The following is a 22,863-nucleotide window of genomic DNA, read 5'->3' on the forward strand; positions in this document are numbered from 1 at the left end:
AGAACTGTTCATTAAAGAACTGGGGAAGTTTGTATCTCGTTTCACCTCGCTGGACAAGGCACAGGCTTCCCTGAAGCTTCATTCTCAGAGAGCGCTTTGCAACTGTGGAGCTCACCATGCGTGGCTGACCTGCAACCAGCAGGCGGGGGTGCTCACTAAGCAGATAAACGAGGTGATGGAACAGATTGGACTCCTATAACACAGAGTGGAGGACGCGGAGTAGGACACCCTGGAACAATATCCATCTCGTGGGTCTCCCAGAAAGAATGGAGGGACATTATATGGTTAAATTCCTGGCAGGCTGGCTGTACACAGAAGTGGCGCCTGAGGGCCTCTCCCCTATCTTCGCACTTGAACCAACGCATAGGGTGGAGACGAAATCCCCACCACCAGGTGCCCAACCATGAACGGTGGTAGCCTGGTTACTACACTACTGAAATAGGGAAAATATCCTCAAAATTTCCGGAGAGCACCATGCGACTCTGGGCAATAGCTTGCTTAATCTTCCCGACGGCCCCCAGCGCCGGGATGCCTTCGAGTAGCTGGTCGCGCTTTACAAATACTGGATTTACATTTAGGGGTAAAATATGCTATGCTTTTTCTGGCCAAACTGAAGATACTAGGGGATAACGAAGTGCAATTTTTCACAGATCCAAACTATGTTTGAACGTGGTTCAAGGCTCATCCGAAGAACTCAGAAGTGCTTGGAGCGACTAGCCGTTCCCCGACATGACAGCGAGAGGACTTGCCCTGGCACTGCGTCTCCCCACTGCTCCTACTGGGAAGAGGCTCTGGAGTGCTGCCTAAATGCAGTAGCAGCTGTAGCAAACCTTGGAGGGACCAGCTTAGATCTCAGCTCCCTGGATGACAGAGCAGGTGCACATGTCTCAGACTGGGACATGCTGTCTGATTCCACGTTGCACGTACCCTCTGATCTTGAGCTGCCAAGAATCACCCCTTGTGCGGCGGAATTGCTGGGCTGAGTGCACCATAGAAACTGTGGACACTGCTGTTGTGTTAAGTGTACTGGGAGGGGAGATTGCATTCACAGTCTGGTTCCTCACTGTTTGATGGGCGAGATGTATTTGTTTTAGCTGGAGTGGTGCGCAAGAGCCCCGGGGTTTCCTTTCATCGGAGACCTCCACAATCCCACAACTGCTCACTGTGTGATTTGTGCATGGCTTCTTTGTTTTCTGGTATTTTGGTTTGATAGAATTTGGATGGTGGGACTGTTGCCTGTCTGCCTGGGGAGGGGAACTAGCTGCCTGTGTCTGTGGGTGCATTTGAAAGCATGTTGAAGCAGGACACGGTGGCCATGGGAGGCCCCATTTTCGAGATGTGTCTCATGGGTTTGTAGTTTTCACTGGCCTGCGACTTAGGCACACTGACCTTGGCTGACTGTAATTTGATCTCCTGGAATGTTCAGGGGCTTAATAGCATGACCAAACAATGTCCAGGCCTATCTTAAGAGAGGGGAAACCCTTATTGCTCTCCCCCAGAAGACACACATCACTGCCACCGAGGGAGGGGCACTGCAGAACCGCTGGCGGGGACACTTAACATGTCCTGGCGGGGACACCTAATATGCACTACATCCTCTGCTTTTGCATGGGGATGCTTACATGGCTCCACAAAGGGTGACAGTTCCAGGTGCTGGAGGAGGAGGTGGACAAAGGATCGCCATGCGATGCTGAGTGGACGCTTAGGTGGGAATCACTTAAGGTTACTTAATATTAGGGCTCCCAGTTTTCCGTTTTTACTGATTTTTAAATACAGAAAAATATGGAAAATACTGTCAATCATGAGTGCCAGGTCAGTAGGTGTACAGATTGAGAGGTAGAAGAGATGAAAAAAGACAATACATTTCCTAATTAAGCTTAATTACATGCAGATCAACTGTTATTTATGCTATTCCATAATGCAAGAGTTTTCAAATGCTATTGCACTGTATACTGCTGAAACCTTTTGAACACTAAAATGCTAGTATGCATTTATCAGTTAAATAAATGTGGAAAAATACCCATTGCAGCCTAATTAATGCAGAAAACACAGAATAAAAATGGATATATACAGAAAAAATTAGCACAAAATAAATATGAAGGAAATGTCAAAAAAATAAGTACCATAAAACCAGGAGCCCTACTTAATATTTACACCCTGAACACTGATCAGATAAAATTCTTATAAGAGATGTTGAAGGTCATGACGCCCTTCCTCACTAGCCCCATCTTTAGTGGGGTGGATTTTAATTGTGTGGCAGACACTTCCTTAGACAGGTCCCACCCACCCCTGAGGGACTCCCTAGTCCAATGAACTGGTCAGAAGACAGTTGAGTGGATACAGATATGGGGATTAGTGGCACTTGGCGTGTGCACCCACCCACAGAATGGGTTTATTATTTTTAATCACACTTACATGATCTCCATGTGAGTTTAGATACATTTCTTTGATCCACGAGTGTCAATACAAAGTACGGCACTCGCAGTATTTGCTCCGGGCGCTGTCCGATCATAACCTACTCATGGTAATCTTGGCCTGGGTGCCAGCCCACACTTGCACACCCAGTTGGCGCCTTCGCTGCACAAACTTGGAGGACCAGGTGTTCCTAGAGATTTTGTGGGAGTATATTCATAACAACTTCATTGATAAGGAGGGATCCAGGACATCAGCCTTAATCAAGTGGGTGACTTTTAAAACGGTTATGCAAGAGAGTTGTGTTGCTTGGACTGGAGGGGTGCAAATAACACTATGGGAAGAGGCACGAGCACAGGAGGTCATGTTGCCACCATACTGACCCATCTGTGCACCACACGTTATTGCAAGAAAAGTAGAATCTGGCGGCCCTAGTCAAATGGCTCAGCTGTTTTGATTATTAGAAATATGTGGTTAGGGTCCATTCGGAGCGGGACAAAGCTGCAATATTGCTCGCCTGGCTAGCAAATCCCATTAAGCAAGGTTCACCCATATCGGAGATCCTAGGTAAGGCACGCAGCTCTATGACCCAGTTCATATAAACGAGCTCCTCAGTGCATATTACACAAAGTTGTATGCTAGCCGACCCCGCCTTCCCAAGATCGATTCCTTGGCCTATTGCTCCTGCCCCTCTGGAAGCCGGAGACCGCGGAGAAGTTAGGAGCAGATATCTCAGCAGAAGAGGTTACTGCTGCAGTTCGGGCCATGACGCGGGTTAGGGTACCGGGCTCGGACGGATTGCCAGTCGAGTTCTATGCTTCTTACATTACTCAATTCAATTGGCCCATCAAGTGGTTGAGATGTACAAATCGGCACGCTACACCCGACTGCTGCCCCCCACGTCAAAGGAAGCCTTTGCCCTGCTTAAACCGGGCGCCCTTCGCAGGAGTTGCCATCATAACGGCCCCTCTCCATGCTCAATGTTCACTATAAAGTATTGAGTCAGTTGCTGGCAACGCAACTCTTACTCCATCTGCTGAAATTTACACCCACTGACTAGACTGGTTTCATCCCTGGGAGGTGCACAGTGTTCAATATCTGCACTGTTACTTGCTCTTGATGAGAGCGGTCCTGACAGTTGACATCGAGAAAGCGCTTGATAGCCTGGGTTGGCACTACCTACATGCTGTGCATCACGTCATGGGGCCTGGGGGATGGGTTCCTAACTTGGGTGCTGCTGTTATACGTGGCACCCACTGTGAGGGTTAGAATGAGAGGAGTGGTTTCGGACTCATATGAAGTGGGACAGGATATCCATTAGACCTGCCCCTTGTCCCTGTTGTTATTCACCCTAGCTTTGGAGCCGTTGGTGAGTAGAGCGCGAGAAGATATATATCATACCGGCATTATGCATCTGGGTGTTCTGCACCATATTGCATTATATGACAATGACATGTTGTTATTCTTTTGAGGTTAAGGGACGAGACTCCTAGAGGAGTTTCGTGCTCTATTGGGCCTACGCGTGAACTGGCAGAAAAACAATCAGTATCCACTGCAGGAGACCTCAGAAGTCCCACCCTTGCTTGGGGAGTTACAATGAGAGACCACCACCTTTAGATAGCTGGTTATGCAGCTGTACCAAAGCGAGACTGCCTTACTGGACATTAACCTTGGCAGGGCAATGTCGGCGCTCCGTGTTCGATGCACTTAGGAACAACTCTCCCTATCTCGGTGGCAGGGCAAATAGCAATCGTCAAGATGATTGCGCTGCCTCAGCTCTTATACTATTTTGCCACGCTCCCTGTTGTGATCATCCGTTTCAAATTCTTGCTTGTGGATCTCATCTGGGGAATGGGCCGCCCTAGAAGCTTCAGAGTGAAGTTCAGAATAGAGGGCAGCTGATCCCGATTTTGAAGCATACTATGTGGTGGCCCAGCCACAGTGGGTGTCCAGGTGGGTAGATGCTGAACTATGGGGCGGCATGCCAGCACTGCCTTGGTTAAAACAGCTCTTGCTGGAGCCGGAAAAGGACTGGCCCTGTATGCTGCAGCCAGTGGCAAAGCATTGCTGGGTGCGGTGCTTACAGAAAGCGGGTATGACTGTCCTCAATACCCCAGGTTGCCCCTCCGGTGACTAGCATGCTTTCTACTGGTGGAGGTGTCTCACAGATTGGGAGAGTGGGTGGCTATGGGGTTGATGACACTCGGCGATATGTATATGACTCCAGGATTTTGCGTCCCTTGGAGGACCTGCAGAAGACTTATGATTTGCCACGGGTCACTTCCTCTATCATGACACGGCCACTGCGCTGCTACAGCGACAATGGCAACGGGGGAGGAAGAGCACCCTCTCTACAGGGCTGCCATGTCTTGTGCGGATCCTCGGGCAGACAAAAAGCGGTCATAAGCCTGTATGCGGCCTTCTGGGCAGACACAGACATTTCTCTTACCGCCCTCAAAGACACCTGGGCAGCAGATACTTGAACTCCTGTCGCGGGCATGGACTGGGTTAAAATCTAAGCCGAAATATCCCCGAGTTTCCTGATATGCTCTTTTCAAATTAGTTATTTTTTATTACCTGCATAGAATGTACCTCACCCCTGCAAGTATTAACACATTTTTCCCTGGAGCTGGCTTGCGGTGCCCTTGGAGCAACCTGGCGGACGTTGACATATACCATATGGTGTGGAGCTGTCCTCTGGTCAAGGAGCTCTGGATTGGGCTATGGCCCTGATTACAGAAATCACGGAGATCGCACTACCTGTGGAGCTTTCGGCCCTCCTCTTGGGGATGGTACAGAGGCCGGCTAACAGAACGGTACCACAAGGTTTATAGACCTAGGGCCTTATTTATGAAGGCCTTGCGCCGCCGGTGCGTCACTTTTTCCCATTTTAAAAGTGGCGCACCTGCGGCGCAAGGCCTTCATAAATAAAGCCCCTAGAGTTGATTCTAGCGAAACGACACATCAATTAATTGAAAAAACGTGCTGGGCTCGCACGTTTCCAAATGGACAGGGGGGCTGCGGAAATGGGTAGAGTGTGAGGGTGCGACCTTGCTCCGCGAGGCCAAGAGGGGACAATGCTCACAGGAGGTAGCCCGTGCATGGGATGCATTAATAGAGGAGCTGCAACCTGGGGCAGAGGGTTCAGAATCTGCTTCCACTGCAAATGCCCAGGGAGATGACGGGACATAATTACCTCTCTCTTGCTTCCCTTACTTAACAGTGCCATCTCCAGAGACGAATGACCCATGCAGCTGCTCACTTTTGAGTACATCATAGGAACGCTACCTTCAGACCAAACTTTGGGGTGTGGGAGGGGATGGTTGTGCTGACTGGTTGTTCTGTAGTGTGCTTTACAGAGTATGCTACATCACCATTATGCCTTGTAATATGACTGACCTCCTTTGTGAGTTCGGAATATTTATCCCACTGATTTTGAATGCCAGGAAACTGCCAATAAAATATGAACCCAAGAAAAAAAAGATGGGTGTATTGGTGTCTGTAAAAAGGTGTGGATCTTCTGGGGTCCGATATTGTCCACGTCATGACCTTCTTATCTTCCTTAGCATCAGAAGGCCTGGCATTTAGGACAATTAACTCCTTCAGGTCAGCCATTTAAGCAGGTCATACCCCTTTGGAGGGCTATTCGGTGATGAGTAAATGAATGAATGGTATCTGACTGTCTCTTCACCCAGAGACAAAATACTTCTCCTTATGGGACAGCAATAGAGTTCTGAATTTGTTTCTATTGTGGCAGAATAATTAGTATCTATCTCGCAAGGAACTGTCAGGTAAGATGGCTGTGCTGTTATGTCTAATTTTATGCCGCAGAGTCTCAGATGTTCGCGGTTTGGACATCTGAGGTAGAGTATTTATCCCAGAATGGGTTACATTCCTCATTTCCAGAAGGACGAAGTCTAACTCCAAGGTGGTTTCTTACCCCGCTTGTGACAAGATGCCTGTAACAGGATTACAATTGACCCAGACCAGATGGATGTCATAGGACAAGGTTTATTGTCACATTAACAGTGGAGGTAATATTTGGCCTAACAGAGCTAGGGAATGTTGTGGCCAACGTCACGCTCTTGTTTCGCCTCCTGGTTGGTTACTGGTGGATGGCGTCTTCTCCTTCCTGATACTCCTGGTTGGGTCATCTGGGAAAACATACACAGGAGAGACCATTAGATAACAGGCCTCTTATGGTTCACATAACTGCCACCACACCGTGCAGGTTATCTGGAAGATTTTGTGGGTATAGTGCAGAGGTCGCTCACTTCTCTACTTTTTCTCTCTCAAGTAGATCAGGCATAAAGAATAGGATGAAAAAGGAGCCTTCCTTGCCTTGCCAGTCTGAATACTCATTTACCCGTGCTCCCCTAACTCATTTAGAAGCATTGGGCTCACTGAGTCTGAGCGGACTGGTGCAGACAATCTCTCGCCTTTGTGACTCCCTTCCCACCATCAAAACCACATTAGTGCACTCCACGCCTGTGCCCAGGAGACCGGTGAGGGCCCTTTCCCAGTACTAGTCTGACACCCTGACTTGGTTCATGACTCACGGCAGTCTCGTCCTCATTGCCTTTCCCTGGGGTCTGGTCGAGTTCCTCTTTCCACTGCCGCTGTTCTGTTTCGGGTTTTTCAGCCGCTCCGTCCATCTCTTTGAGACTCGTGTCTTCTTCCTCCTTGCTCCTCATTCTGCCTTCGGGCATCCTGTTCCGCTTGTTCTCCCTGCGCTTATTCTCCTCTCCGTCTCTAGCCGCTTCTGTCCTTGCTTCCAGGTTGCGATAACCTTGTACCTCCTGGGCGTGTTTTCTTCCACCACTATGGCTGCCTGGTGTAGACTTGTGTCCCCGGGGTCCCGATTCAGGTTACTATTGCCTGCGTCCTCTAACGACTGGTCACAATTTCCAAATTGTGGGGCATATTACCAAGGGCATTATCGCCGCATTAGCGGGATTTTTCCCGCTAATGCGGCGATAATTTTATTGCCCTATTACCAAGCTGTCGCTAACACCAGTTAGCGACAGCTTGTAGGCGATAGCGGGCATTTAGGGGCCCACTTTGCATGTCAGCGATAATTATCGCTAATGACATGCAAAGTGGGCGTGCCAAGATGTTAGCGACTGGAAACCGTTGCTAACATCTCTAACTCCTATTAACAACTTTTGGAAATATTCGCGCTAAGCGCGAATATCTCCAAAAGCTAACGCCTGCTAAAAGCAGTTCTTAGCCATGTTATCCAATGGAAGGTGGATAACATGGCTAAGAGCATTGTCACGATAATGCATGAATATCGCTGATTTTTCAGCGATATTCATGCATTTCGCAGGATTTTTACCGCTTTTGAGATAAACCTTGATAATATCAAAGTATCTCAGCGGTAAAAATCCTCGGTGCTCGGCAATATTTTTTTCCCGCTAACCAAGCAATAGCAATAATTTTCGCTATTGCTTGGTAATATGCCCCTGTGTTTATTGAGCTGCCTTAAGGCTTATGAAAATATGACTGATGAGTTACGGCCTCCAAGGGAGCGTTAACTCCTTATATCCCTTAGGAAACCTTTTAAAGGTAGTTTCCTCTCCAACCATTGCTAGGTAGGTCCGATGGACAATGCAGGAAACAGGCATGAATGTGCCACAGTTAAGAGTCCACTGTGTAAGAGGGGCCATGGCGTCTAAAGCCTTCTCTTTAGGCGCAAGGTTGTAAGACATTATCAATGTGGCGGACTGGACTTCAGAATCCATGTTTAAGATGTTTACTTGAAGCTATTCCTGGATATGACACCTCGGGTGGTAGATAAGGTTTAAACGAGCATAATCCTCGCCTCCGGTTCTCACATAGAATGCAAAAAGTCCTAGGGGCATATTATCAAGGGGGTTTAACACCAGTTAGCGACAGCTAATAGGAGATAGCGACCATCTTGGGCCCCACTTTGCATGTCAGTGATATTTATCACTAATGACATGCAAAGTGGGCGTGCCAAGATGTTAGCGACTGGAAACAGTCGCTAACATCGCTATCTCCTATTACCAACTTTTGGAGATATTCGCGCTAAGCGCGAATATCTCCAAAAGCTAACACCTGCCCTGAGCAGTTCTTAGCCATGTTATCCAATGGGAGGTGGATAAACATGGCTAAGAGCATTAGCTCGGTAATGCATGAATATCGCTGACTTTTCAGCGATATTCATGCATTGCGGCCGTTTTTTATCGCATTTGCGATAAACCTTGGTAATACCAAGGTTTATCTACGATAAAAATCGCCGCAGCTCAGCGGTAAATTTTTGTCTCTAACCAAGCAATAGCGATAATTAGCGCTATTGCTTGGTAATATGCCCCCTAGTTTTAGTAACAGAAAGTTTCAATTCTATTAAGAACATAGAGGTGAGGACTAGTCCCATCCGATGTTTTAAGAGACCATTCCCTACCCTTGACTTTATAGGGGCTATGTGAATATAATATTTAGTATACTGAGAGAAATTTTCCGTAATCTATGTACTGGTGTTTCTTCTTGGTTACGATATGTTAAGCTTAAACTGTGCCATTAATTAAGATTGCATAATCAGGAATTGATGCAGAATAATCCTTGCCTCCATGTCTTTAGTATAACTGAAACTTCCTATTACGAAAGCTAGGACATTTTGCATTCATTTATATTTGACTCAAGCTTAATAAATAAGCTTCCTATGATTAATGCTTAATTCTCTCCTTGCTGATGCCTTTTAAAGGGACAATCACAAAAATGTGATTAATTCCACCCTGTTTCCTTCTTCTTAATTACCTGGTTCTGCGGGAAACTTGGCTCCAGTTTTGTCATAGGTATCACCTTTTCCACTTCAGTAATTCCTCCCACCTATGAGTAAAAGCACAAAGTGAGAAATTGGCAATTTTTTGGGATTTTTCAATATAAATACTTATCTAAAATAAATAAAGCAATTGTTTCTGTTGGAGATCATATCAGGATCATCATCATGTCATCTTACCCTCATATCGTATATGGGAGGGGGTACGGACGTGCAAACCATGTTCAAAGAATAGTCAATTTCTGTGCCATTAGAGGTGGGAAATGTGATAAAGTGATAAAGCAGCAACCCCATGAAAGATTCTGACTAAATTCTAATGCCTCTGGTTTCAAACTGGCAAGGTTCCGAAAATTATTTTCTTTTCTGGGGGGTGGGAACAGCAATTTAGCGTTGCAGTCAAGAAGCCTGAAAGATGAACCTTCACTGCCAGGGCAGGGATAGTCTTTAACTCATTAAAACAGAAGAGGCATATGAGTTCTTCCCTTTTAATTCCAGCCCATGCCCCTGTCCGCTGTAGAACATTTACATGACCAAATCAAACGCTCAGATACGAACGCCTTGTTTCAGGGTAAATAGCCATATGTAAATATCTTGGGAGCTCCTTTGAGATATATTGGAAAATATATACAGCATTCAGCTGTTTTTCCTTTCTTACCTGCTCAGCCCACATACGTATGACAATATTTGCATCATGTTTAGTCTTACTCTTCAATCGATTTGTGAAAACTAGGGATTTATGCATATGTCTTTACTTTTTACCGCTTATCCCACTCTCTACAGAACAACACTTATTGATATGTTGTTCTTGATGACATAGTTGAAAGGGTTCTTTTCCCAGCAGTGTCAGGGGCTCCATAATCTTTGAATAGCAGTACAAAGAATAGAACTGCCAGGCCAGGTCCTCCATGAATCAGAACACAAGCAACCTAGGACAGGGTTCAGCCTTGTTATGGGCTCATTAGCCAGGTATAGCTTGATTCCAGTGGCACAGTGAGCATGGGACCCATGCTGTGGCATACCCGTGATACAAGGAACGTTTATATTAATCTCAGCCACTGGCAATTACTCGGGCCACATCCCAATCCATCATTTTTCACTCACCATGCCCATTCAGTTTGGACCCAGCCATATCCAAATAAGCGTTGGCCCTGGTCCAATGGGAGCAGTCCAGGCCAAACTGCCAGACCAGGTCTTCACTGAACCAGAACACAAGCAACCGAGGACCGGTTTCGTCCTTCTGAGCTCTTCAGCCAGGTGTAGCTTGATTTCAGTGGGACAGTGAGCACGGCAAAATCGGTCTTGCATTACTTGTGTTCCTGTTATTCACTTGAAAAAGTTAGTCTGAAGATGCAACCTCCTACTTAGTTTTGTCAGATAATGGACCTAGTCACTGAAATATAGGTCTTGGAGCAGTGTTTTCCAAATTGTGGGTCAGACGCGTCGCAGGCTGATTTTTTGGGGGATCGTGAAAGTCCAAGCAATAAATAAAGATGTCTTTAAATGCTATATTTATCTTGTCACATTTGCTGTACTTCAAAGACACAGAGGTCAATTGTCAGGCTATGTTTTGTGACAAACTGCTGCTTATATTTTTAAAATGGGCATTGGTGTTTACTTACTCCTCTCACATTGCAGTCAGAGAAGAAAAAGTAAAGTGAATTATCTGACAATATTGCTGGGGTACATAGACTGTGAAAGGAAAGGCTGCATTATGTAATTTTTTGTAACACAACAAAATGTAAATACCTAGGGGGCTTGGCCAGGTGCGGAACATGGCGGACTCTTGATTCCACTGCCCTGGCTAGGGAGCCCTATTTACCCCATCCTGGTGCACTTGGACCCGTTCTGATGTGAAATTGGGCCCGCACATACAGCTGGAGACGTCCAAGACAGCGGGACAAGCAGTATCCACTGCCTTCAGTGGTGTTGAGGTGCGGCCTGGTCAGAGCCTTCTGGTGCGGTGGCTGTGGGGTGCACAGAGGAGCCAACCGAGGGGTGCCACAGTACCACAGAGTGGGGTTACCCACCAGGATCTGCCTCGGGTGCCCCAGTAAGCAGAGCAGGAGTGCAGGAAGTGACAGAGCTGCGGCTTGGGAGGGGGGTCGGCGAACCGGAGCAGTGTGAGCCCAACCCTCCATTAACTACAGCACCGCGGGCCAGCAAAAGCTTCTGGCTGGCATCCAGTGCTTAATTTGAGCAGGTGCTTTCAGGTGCTCAGCACCTGCACTTCTTTTACAGGCCGGGGCTACAATTTTTGAACCTGCAAGTGGTGGTCTCAAAATTAATTGTTCAAATTCAAAATAAAAAGAATAACATTGCATGGTGACTGGCTGGTAAATGTTCATACTGAGAGGAAGGGGTCCCAGCTTAAGTGTAGCAAAGTGCAAGTAATTCGAAAATTATTAAAGAAACACTGAATGTGTCCACATTGTTTTATTCACACTGGGACTCAGTATATTAGATATACTATACAATGATTACATATCATAATCGGTTGTGCAGTGCCCCAGGAGGAAGGAGGAAGTGATTAGGTGAGGATGGTGTGATGGAAGGGAATTTTGTGACAGTAAAATCGACCAATTATCAAAAATGCATTGGTGAATTAATTATTATACACAAAAATATAAGACCGATGGTTTAATGCATAAATAAACAAATATCATACTTCACTAAACACATTAAATGTCAAAATATTGGCGTGAAGTTGGCAATAAGAAAGGACTGTTGTCGACGTTTCGACCCTCGAACATTCGCAGGAATTAGTAGTGACCTTGCTGTGGGGTCTTCATCAGGACGGAGTGCGGGGCAGGCAACAATGGAGTTGTTATGTAGAGCGGAAGGAGCTTCAAAGTGGCCCGGGGGCGGTGGATATGGCAGAATCTGAGGCGTCAGTCGGATTTGCAGCGGGTCTGAAAATATTGTTAGGGCAAAGGATCACTCCACGGTGTCCAGAGTGGAGATTGCATCGGCTCAAGGTCCGAAAGTCTTATTAATTACACAGAACGGTCGTTGAGGAGTATCCAGAGTGGAAGTTATTTATGATAATCGTCAGGTCCGCGGGTATTATTAAATTCTCTCCGTGGTACCGTAAGCTGATTCGATCTAGCGCTGAACGCCGCTCGTGTTTGCAATGTTCATAGGCAGGCCGGCATACGCCTGTCCAGGCAGGCATGATTGTGTATCACCACGTTAGTGATGATGTCATCACGCTGATCACAAATCCAAGAAATCATCGACAAAGTATGGCTTGCATTCTATTCCCCAAGTCTGCTGCAACCTGCCACTGCCTGAGCCTAAACCTCCCATTGGATAATTGTAGCTGGGGGCTGGCTCATGACGGAGTTGAGGCAAGGAAGCTGCAAGAGCACATTTGGAACTCGGGAGTGAGGGCTCTTGAGGAAGAATACATGAAAGTAAGTGTGGACTTTCCACTTGTTGCGGAGCCAGAGTAGCATTTCCGGTAGCCCTGCATTGCTGCTATCGTCAATGTGCTCAATGCGGCTGTGGCCCAACACAACTTTTGTGCACCATGGCGTCACCTGTAGAATCTGTGCGCTGCACCCCAGCATGGTAATTGCTGAGCGTGAGTGAGTCCATTAGGCACCACAGCCATACTTACTGGCTTTGGCAGCATTACTGCTGGGCACAATGCCTGTGCTAGCAGGCAGGGACACAGCAAGCTGAGCAGTGGATATCGATGCCGTCGCCATCCCTGGACCTAATAATTACAGGCAGCACTAGCAGTGACATGACCTGCTGTGCTCAAGCAGCCGCCTGTTCCGCAATAACCCCAGTCATACTACATTGATTAATATATGCAAAAAGGCAGTTTCATTTGGTGTACATTTTGTTTTTGCACTGGGTGTAGGTAAGAAAGTAGAACACGTCATCTTCCGCTTCTTTAGGAACAACAACAGGAAAACGCAGAGTTCAAAATAGCAGGAACATGTACAGGCTGACGACAGGGGTCACAGGCAGCAGCAGTGTTAGAGATGAGAGACAGCAAGAGTAAAGAGGAGAAGAAACAACAAGAGAGGAGAGAGACATAACGAAGTAAAGTAGAAGAAAAGGATGAGAGCAAATCAGATACAAAGAGAAAGCAGCCATGATGTGAAGAAGAAAGCATTAAGAAGAGAGAAGATAGAATGAAAGGATGTGGAGGACAGGACAGAGGAAAAAAGCAGACAAATGATAAAATAGAGACACAGCTAATCCCTGCTAGAGAGTGATAGTAAAGAGCCAAGATCGAGGGGAGAGAGAGCAGAGCATATATACAAGTGAAGAGAAAAAAGAGCAGGGCTAAAATGAATAGAGGGCAAATCAGAAATACAGGGTGTGACAAAGATGATAGAAAACAATTAGAGAGGTGAGAGGATAGATCCCTAGAGCAAAGACTTAAGGGACAGACAATAGATCAAGGTTAGAAGATAAAAACTGAGGCAGTGAGAGTGTTGAAAGTGGGGCTCACCGGAGGAAGACATGAGCAGTGGCTTCCTTGGCAAAATGTTCAGCACCTGCACTTCTTTTTTTACAAATTAAGCACTGCTGGCATCAGACCAGAGAAGGATGTCGGACTGTGCAGGGCTGGGACTTTCCAGTCGTGGAGACCCAAACGACCACTTCCTGAAGACCCAGCCTGACCACGTGGTAGGGATTTTATGCAAGGCCAGTGTGAAAGTGTGCTGCGTACGGGAGCCGACCGGAGCAGCTGGCAGTATATTTGAGCACCCAGGGGCTGAGCAGTGGCAGTGTGAGCCGGCCTGGGGAGACTGGGAACTCGGGCTTGGGGGTACTGACCACCTTGTCGCAGAATAGTGCCCTCAGCCGAGATGCGCCCCGGGGGCATTGGCGGGACCCATTGCAGGAGAGCACAGACTGCATCCTTTCTACTGAGTGGGGGAAAGGGACTCACCCCCATTGGACTTTAAGTCAGTGGGTGGACCCCCGTGTTGCGGTCTCGCTCGCTGCCTGGAGGGATGAGTTCACTGAATAGCTCGGCACAACTCCTCTCAGATTCCTGACACTTGTGGACGGCCCGGGGATTCCTATTCTGGGGCTTCCTTGCAACTAGGAAACCACTACATGAATTGCCCCTTGCAAGTCGAGCCATAACAGGGGCAAGAGGTAAGAAGGCCAGCTCCATACAAAGTATATTTCAGCATGCTGCTCTGTTCAAGACTCTGAGCCACTAAGCGGAACCAGGAAACATAACACAGGCGTGGCAGACCACAGATAAATGTGTCACTAGGGACTTCTTTCTTGCAGCTTTTCAGGACCTCAAGGATGAGAACCTTGATATCAAATCAGACTTACGTTGTGATCTTCAGGAGCTGCGCAGGGAGAAATTGGAACTGGGCTCCAGGGTTGAGAAGGGCCTCTATGATCAGGTGGATGATTACGACAAACTCCAACAACAAATGCTAGGCCCAGAACAGCAATATGCAATACTCACAGGCAAGTGCGAAGACCTAAAGAAAAGGTCACAATGGAACAATGCCCACATTAGAGGAGTCCCATCAGAGGTCCACCCTGAGGACTTCACCTCATATACCCAGGACCAATTCTCAGCTATATTGAAGGACCTGGACTACCCTCCTGTCCGACTCGATAGAAAGCATAGGGTCACCACTGGATGATCTACGAGAGGCGTGCCCCCAGATGTCCTCACATGGGTGTACTCTTCTTTGAGGATGAGGAAGCTGTTATGGCTAAGACAAGGGTCAGAGGTAGGATATCTTACAAGGGACTCTCGCTCTCCCTCTTCCAGGATTTGTCTCAGCTCACCCTGGCAAAATGCAAATCCTTCAGAACCATCACAGACTTCCTAAGAGCAAGAGAGATCAAGTACTGATGGGGCACCCCTTCAGGATAATCCTTCAGCAGGAAGGGAAAGCTAAATCCCTCATGTCATTGGAAGTAGCCTGGAGGCTGTTCTGCCTGTCCTTCTTGGCGGGGTGCTCCAGGGATGCTGGAGACCTCTGAGGCGAGACTGAGGGCTGCGGAGTGGACCACAGTGCACAAAAGGCGCAGGGGCAAAAAGCCAGATGACAAAGAGATCGGAGCAGATAAACAAAGGCTCCTCTCTCAGCTGCGACACGCTGCTGGGGAGGTCCCAGGACCCTCCTTCTTGGTAGATAATGAGGCAGTGCCACAGAGGTGGGTGGAGCACCCCTGATAGGCAGATTTCCTGACTCAAGATGACCTGGAATTGATGTCTCCCTCTCCTGCCATTGTGTTTAGGGGTCTTGTGAGGGGTGGTGAGGCTGTACAATTCCCCTGGAAATGCTGGAGCTATTCTCCTTTGCGAGGTATAGGCCGATGGGACACTGGACCTTTGTCGGACACCTTTACCTCGATTTATTGCACGTAGGTTCCCTTAGTTGTTTTGCTGGTTACCTTGTTTTAGTTGGGGAATACAAGGAGGTAAGCCATCACCCACTTTTATCCTAGCCCAGGCAGTGTCCCAGCTCACTAATCATAGAGAGAGTCAGAGCAGGCACCTATCCTATGATACTCCCCATGCAGGCACCACATACACTAGGGTTGTGACATCTAATGTCCGGGCCTCAATAACCACACAAAATGCCTGAATATTCTGGGTGAAATAAAACGTTCGGATGGATGTACGCCTACTGCAGGAGACCCACCTGCTTAAAGGGGATATACAACTACTTTGCTCCAGAGCCTTTCCACTCCAGTACCACACCTCTGCCCCACCTGAGAAGGCAGGAGTCACGATTCTCATTATGATCACCACAAAGTTTTGTGAGCAACAGGTCCTGGTAGATGAGCAAGGCCGCTGGCTGGTGGTGATGGGAAATGGCAGGGAACACAAATAGCGATAGGTACTGTTTATTGCCCACATACCGGGTAGAATGCATTTCTACTCCATGTCAACCAAAAGCTTGCGGGAGTCAGACAATCCCCTACTGATCGGAGGTGACCTTACTAGTGTTATGTACTCCACATTGAACAAATCCCAACAGAGGGTAGGGGGCACACCTACACTGTCACCAATGGCCCAAGCTCTCCTCTTGGACCTGGGCCTGACCAACACCTGGCACTATCGACACCCACTGATGTCTGAATATTTGCACTTCTCCTCTACATACAACACCTATGCTAGAATCGACTACCTTCTTGTAGGTCAGCCGTTACTCTGCTGGGTCGAGGATGTTTCTCAGGGATCGATCACGAGATCCACCTACATGCCACGGGTTAGTGGGGCTCCGTTGGAGTGGGGCCTCCCGGACCCCCTGTTGGGGTAACGGGGGAGCCCCCACAGTGACGGATACTTCAAGTTCCTCGAGGTATGGGCATGGGGGAGGGGGTCAGGGATGTTCACGTTATATGGTTTATGTATGTTAAGAGCTGGACACGGGCATGAGTACCTACCTGCTTCCACGCATCACATTCATGTGCACTGCCACTCCCCAAGATTTATTAATGGCAGATACACAGACAACTCGCTCTGCTGAGGTCCACATAATGACCTGGAATGTTTGGGGGTGCTAGATAAAATCAAACGGGGAGCGGTGTTGAAACAAGCCAAAAGACTTGGAGTAGATATGCTGCTGCTGCAAGAGACCTATATGATGGGTAATAAAACCCCCTGCCTGGCACCTTATGGATTACACCAAATATACCACTCTGGATTTACCCGGGGGTCATAGGGTACAGACATTCTTATTCGTCACAGTATTCTCTTTAGGTGCCCCCAGACATGGCTAGATCCGGGCAGGAGATACACCATTGTCGCTGGTACATTATATGGAGAACCCTTGGTTATAGGCCGTTTGTATGCCCCTCCCCTCCCTACTGGGACATACATTCACCGACAAAGTCATAAGTCTGTGGCGGACCTTGCCTGACGGTCTGTCCTTGATGGGAGGAGACTGGAACGACACTATGCAGCATATCGACAGGTAGCTTCCTAGGGACTGTGATCAGGTCACAAGTGAATCCAAGCTATGTCTCCTTGCAGCATCTCTGGGGTGGTCCGATGTGTGGAGGACATACCATCCAACCGACACTGAGTACACATTCTTTTCACATACCCACGGATCTCTATCCCGGCTTGATTACATGTTTCTCCCATTGCCGTTTGTCCACAGGGTCACATCTACCTCTATACTCCCAGGGGGCCTCGCGGACCACTCGCCTGTGACACTTACACTACAAATAGGAGCTCAGCGATTCCAATACTTCTGGTGAATGTCCGCATGGCATCTAAGAGGCCCAAATTATGCTCAGACCCTACACCAGGCTGTATCAGACTACTAAGTGTTAAACACGAAATCCTCCCCCCACCTATAATGTTGTGGGAGGCCCTCAAACCTATGCTACGGGGTGTCAACATCAACTAACGGGCTGCGGTGAGGCAGAGAGGCCTTGCACACTTTGTTGACTTGGAATCTCGCCGGCGGGCTCTAGAGGGCGAGATGCAGCTGGGGTGTGGAGCAGGCCAGTCGCCATCTCCTTTTTTCGCAACAATAAATGTACCAATTACTCACTAATGAAGCTCAACAAGCGTGGCAGGCAACATAATATTGAATATATCAGTGGGGGGACAAGTCGAGTAAGACACCACATCACCTGTGTCAAGCAATACATGCACAGGCCCCATACCAATACTCCAAGGAATGGATGGCACTATCTGCACCACTCCTCAAGCGGTGGCCCACGCCTTTGCCGCATATTACATTGATTCATAACAAAAAAGGAAACATCTACCCCCAGATTCCATACAAGAATTTCTACGTGACATACCACCGAAGCAATTGCGTGAGCAATTGGACGCTGGAGGAGCTCACACCGCCCTCCACGCCATGTGCCTGGGCCGGGCCCCGGGACCCAACGGGTTCCCCAGTGAGGTTTTTCGGGATGTTTCTCTTAGACGGGTTCCCATCTCCTGGATGCACTACAGGGGTCACTTGAGCTGGGGATGCTCCCGCCCGATTGGCGACACACTGAAATTGTAATATTTCTTAAACTGGGGTGCCCCCAGGATGATCCGTCGTCTTTTCGTCCCATCTCGTTACTTAACTTCGAAGCAAAACTCTTGGGTAAGATCCTTGCCAATCTCCTACTGTATATAGCGGACCTGGTCCATCCAGACCAATCTGGCTTCATGCCACAATGGTCTACATGCCACAACATCAGGCGAGTTCATAATGCCCTGGCTATGATACCAATGCTGGGATGTCCTGCAGAGGTCCTTTGGCTATACAGGTCGTAATGCTGCCGCAATCCCTACCTGCCCCGGTCGACAGGGTCACCCTTGAAGCATGGGACTATCTAGATACGGAGGAGTTACTAGATACTCGTCCCTGTTCACTCCAATCCATGGGAACAGAGATTTCACCCGGGTGTGGAGAGATCACAATTTCAAACAGGGATAGAAACTATTGGCTGTTACTGGATCTGTAACATGTTCTAGAATGGCAGCATCCAGCCCTTTGAGGACATCAAACTCACGTATCACATCCCGGAGCAAGAGAGATTCCATTACTGTAAAATTCGGCATTAGGTTCTACAACCCTCATTAAAAGCGGCAGCCACGAGACCTCTCACAGATTTCAAGATGTTCCTACAGAACCTCTCCACACCTTGAGACTTAGTTATGTAAATTTACACTGTTTTGCTCCTTATCACCCCTCATGCGTGGCCTGCGTACAAATTAGGTTGGAGGAGGACCTGGGCATTGCACTATATGATAAACAATGAGGGGCCATACATATACGCAAAACCAATTTCGTGAGACATGCACAGGGTAGGAAATTACTGTAGAAGATCTTGTATATATGGTGCTACACCCCCACAAAAATTCATGGGTGGGACAACACCTGACCGGGAGACTGTTGGAGGGGAAGTAGAGGCACAGGGACCCTATATCTGCAGACCTGCCCCTAGTTGGACTGGTTATGGAGGGAGGTCCTGGAACCCACTGCAAATATTCAGTGAAGATCCCTGGTTAGTAACCCCGCCTCCTTCCTACTGGGGCTGCCCCAGAAGTATTCCTACCTACTAATTGACCCTAAGGAGAAAGAGATATTCCACATTCTATTGGCGGCAAAAAAACCATCCTGGGCGTCTGGGGAAGAGACGCTATTCCGAATAACTCTATGTGGCTGCAGAGAATTGGCAGCTCTTAGCCAATGAGAAAATAGTATATGACATGCAGGATGCCTCCGACAAATTCACCAAGAGGTCGTATCCTATCTTAGAGTATTTCACATGAACTCACATGTTTGGGCCGCCTTAGAGTATCAAGCCTACTGTCTCACTGTAGGTGGCAAAACTACAACGACGCATGATTGTAATGGGGCTGGATACACTAAGCTACTGTTTCTTTCGCTCACTACAAAAGCATGGTAGTGGCATGGGGGGGGGGGGGTAAAACATGTTGGGGATCAGTTATATACCGCCAGACGGAGACCTGTTTGGTTCTGCAGGTGGGTATGCCCACCTTACTGTTGTGTATGAAAAACACACTAAAAATGATCGAGAAAAAAATTATTGCAAATACTTACAAATTAATGTACATATTCAGCAGTTAGGAAAGAAAAATTAAAACACATTTTTTGTAACTCTGAAGTGTTATAGAAACAAATATTGTAATCGGATCAAAACAAATTAAGAGGAGCTGGCCTAACGGCTAGGGCGCTCGACCTCGGACCTTGGGACCTGGGTTCGAGTCTCGGTAATGACGCTAAAAACATCCTGTGTTTGTGGCCAAATCACTTAATCTCCCCGTGCCTAACAAAAATTAATGTGTGTCCTCATGTAACGTAAGTGGTGCTATGTAAAGGGCTCTGATACCCGATTTGGGTCAAGTTCGCAAATGAAACACTGCAAAAAAAAAAAGACCAGGACCTAGTGATGCCCAAATTATAAATATTCACTTAAACTTGATTTCCGCACATTATTATCTGTGTGCAATACTGTTTTTATCAGTAGAGCTGCATGTTTGTGTAAATCTAGTGGCCATTTCAATAGAAAATGTGTTGTCTGTAAATTAAAGTGTGCTATCACATGATGCTTTAGTTGGATGTATGACATTACAACGCATGCTTTTATCACGCATGCTTTTACATCGCAAGTTTTACAACGCATGCCTTTACAACGCATAGTGCTTTGGGGCGCTGGATAGTGAATTATTTAATTTACTATTCCAACTCCAGTCCCCGTGGATAGTAGGGAAGGTGTTGGATAGTAAATTAAATATATTCCCTATCCTAGAGCGCCCCCCAGCGCAATGCGTTGTAATGGTTTGCGTTGTAAAAGTTGCGATGTAAAAGCATTGCGTGGTAAAAGTTGCGTTGTAAGTGATGTTTACCCTTTAGTTTCATAAACAAATTGCCTGGCTCATGTCCACTAAAGGTAAATAGGTTGAAATACTTTGTTGTTCTAAAAAGAGAAGTGTGGTTCTAAAACGTATGGGAAGCACTGTCTTAGGGCATTAGACCAATGCACAGTACAGTGGTCCTGACTTCCCCCCAAGCATCATTTTTAAATATTGCTCCTTTTTTCTCAATGAAATGCTGCTTTTCTCTTGATAGTGAATGATGACCTTGTCTCTTCAGCAAATCATGGGCCTAACTATAAGGTTTTGTACAGGGGTAAAAAATAGAATGAATCTGATTTGTACCATTTTTGCTGCTTAGAACATACAGCTCAAACTAAATGTTGTTGCACTTTCCAGATGTGAAAAAGGATTAATTTGATGCAGGATCGCTTTGTTACGTTCTTGCGTCTAATATTGTCAGTTCTAAGTTTTTCAGTGATGGGTCAAAATGTTTGCCGTTTCTACAGTGTCTCTCCTTAAATATTGTGATAGAACTAACATTAATAGTTCTAGAAGGTGATACCTTGTTTTGAACCATTTTTATTATCTCTTACTTTATGGCAAAGTGATGAAGCTTAGCTAAGATGTCTCTAGGCTACTTTTCGAACAGTGGTCTGCAGAGCCCAACTTTGAGAGGCTATATCGGTTTTCAGCAGGCCCCTATCGTCTCAGGATAATGGAGAACATGCCCTTTAACAAAACCCTCTAGGTCAGGTCCTTCTGCTCCATCCTGTAGCCCTATGATGTAGATTTTCTTTCTGCAGGAGTGATTCTCTAACTCCTCACACTTAGCCTGGGAATGCACAGCTCCAGTTGGTGCTTTATTGCGCCATGTCCCGAGTAGTTGCTTCCTCTGTATCCATTTTAGTTTCGAGAGCTGTTGTTCAGGTCCCTAGGGATTCAAGCTCTGCCCTCAGTGTGTCCAATTTGGGTAGTTTAAGCTCTTTACGCAGTGTACCTAGGCTATCTAAAAGGTTTGCTTTCATGAGCACCATTGCCCCCGCTGGTGAGTTGTGGTAAGGTTCAACTTGTGGTGACAGCTGTACAAGCAAGGTCCGCAGGACGATCCGGAGGTCCTTTTGCACCGTTTGTTTCAGTAGCATTCGGTGTAGTATCTCTTTTTGGGGTAGATAATATTGATTAAAGTTCCAGGTTTGAAAGTCTATGTGTGTGTATAAGAGTCAGTGCATGCTATGGGCAGTAGTCACAAGTCGGTGCCTATTTGATCCCTCTTCTGTTGCGCAGGTCTACAATCTCGGAGTTGGCATACCCACGTCCCATGCTCACAATGAAAACAGAGTCAATTTGATGGGTCTGGAATTGTCATCAATATTTTGGGGTTCAGACTATTGAGGTGGTAGTAGCAGAAAGGGGGCTATGGTATGCCATTCTGTGCACACTGCGTGTTCTTTTTGTCTCCTGCAAGGGGCCAGTGATTGTCATCAGGGCCTGATGTAAGGCCCAACAGTCTCTAGCAGAGACCCACCGCTGAGATATTCGGAACCTTTGCTGCCCTGGGATTTTCTCTCGCTCTCAGAGATGTCGTTGCAAGGCGAATCAAGGGTCTGCCCACCAACACCAGTCAGGCCTCTGTGTTAGTGTGCAGCCCACCACTCGATTTTCCTATTGGAGTGTTCTTATCCTCAGAAGGGGGCTCACCCGCTCGCTCCACATCATCAATCTGTGTCTGTCCCCATGCATGCCGATCTGGTGCTGTGTTGGCAATCATCCCCCGGCATGCACAGAAAAAGAAACGCTATTGGTCAGCTGCAATAATCCGGCAGCAACAATCCGCTGGAGTAATTGGATCAACAAATGTGAAATTTAGTTAGAGCCATTGCAGCGACTCACCGATGCACTAACCATCCACATGCAATCCACTCTCGACCAGCTCAGCACGGTGCTCCTTCAATCCACCTCGGCCACTATTTGGCCCGCAGCCTCAACAGAACAGTCGCTAGGGCTCCAGGACCTGTACTGTAAAGTGTGTGGCGTTTCACAGGGGTTTGGTAATGTTGCCCGAGTTCTCTGTCAGCAATAAGGGAGGGGAAAACAAGTAATCTGGTGCCTCTTAAGATCTCATTTAAGGCAGCTGGTGAGGAGCAAGCGTAAGACGTAAACTCACAGCACCATCTTGTCTCTGACTCATCATAGCTTTTTTAATGGAAAGAAGTGCTGCATAAATGTTGCATAGTTAAGTCATACTTGCTGCGTAATTTGGTCCTCCATTTACACATACTTCCATTGGCAGCGCTTATAGCTAGCTCATGTTGAACCAATAGTGGAAATGGACTCTATTGCA

General features: G+C 47.2%; 1 protein-coding gene across 2 annotated transcripts in view; it reads right to left on the reverse strand.

Moving 5' to 3' along the window:
- The window catches only part of SERPINF2 (serpin family F member 2), a 203,939-nt gene that overhangs the window by 93,201 nt on the left and 87,875 nt on the right, over positions 1 to 22,863 (reverse strand). For both annotated transcript variants that reach the window (XM_078680150.1, XM_078680151.1), the window contains exon 4: positions 9,193 to 9,264. In XM_078680150.1, the coding sequence (XP_078536276.1) occupies positions 9,193 to 9,264 (72 nt within the window). The remainder of the gene's footprint in view (positions 1 to 9,192; positions 9,265 to 22,863) is intronic.

The sequence above is a fragment of the Lissotriton helveticus genome, chromosome 3_1 (assembly GCF_964261635.1).
Source record: "Lissotriton helveticus chromosome 3_1, aLisHel1.1, whole genome shotgun sequence".
Classification (NCBI taxonomy): Eukaryota; Metazoa; Chordata; class Amphibia; order Caudata; family Salamandridae; genus Lissotriton; species Lissotriton helveticus.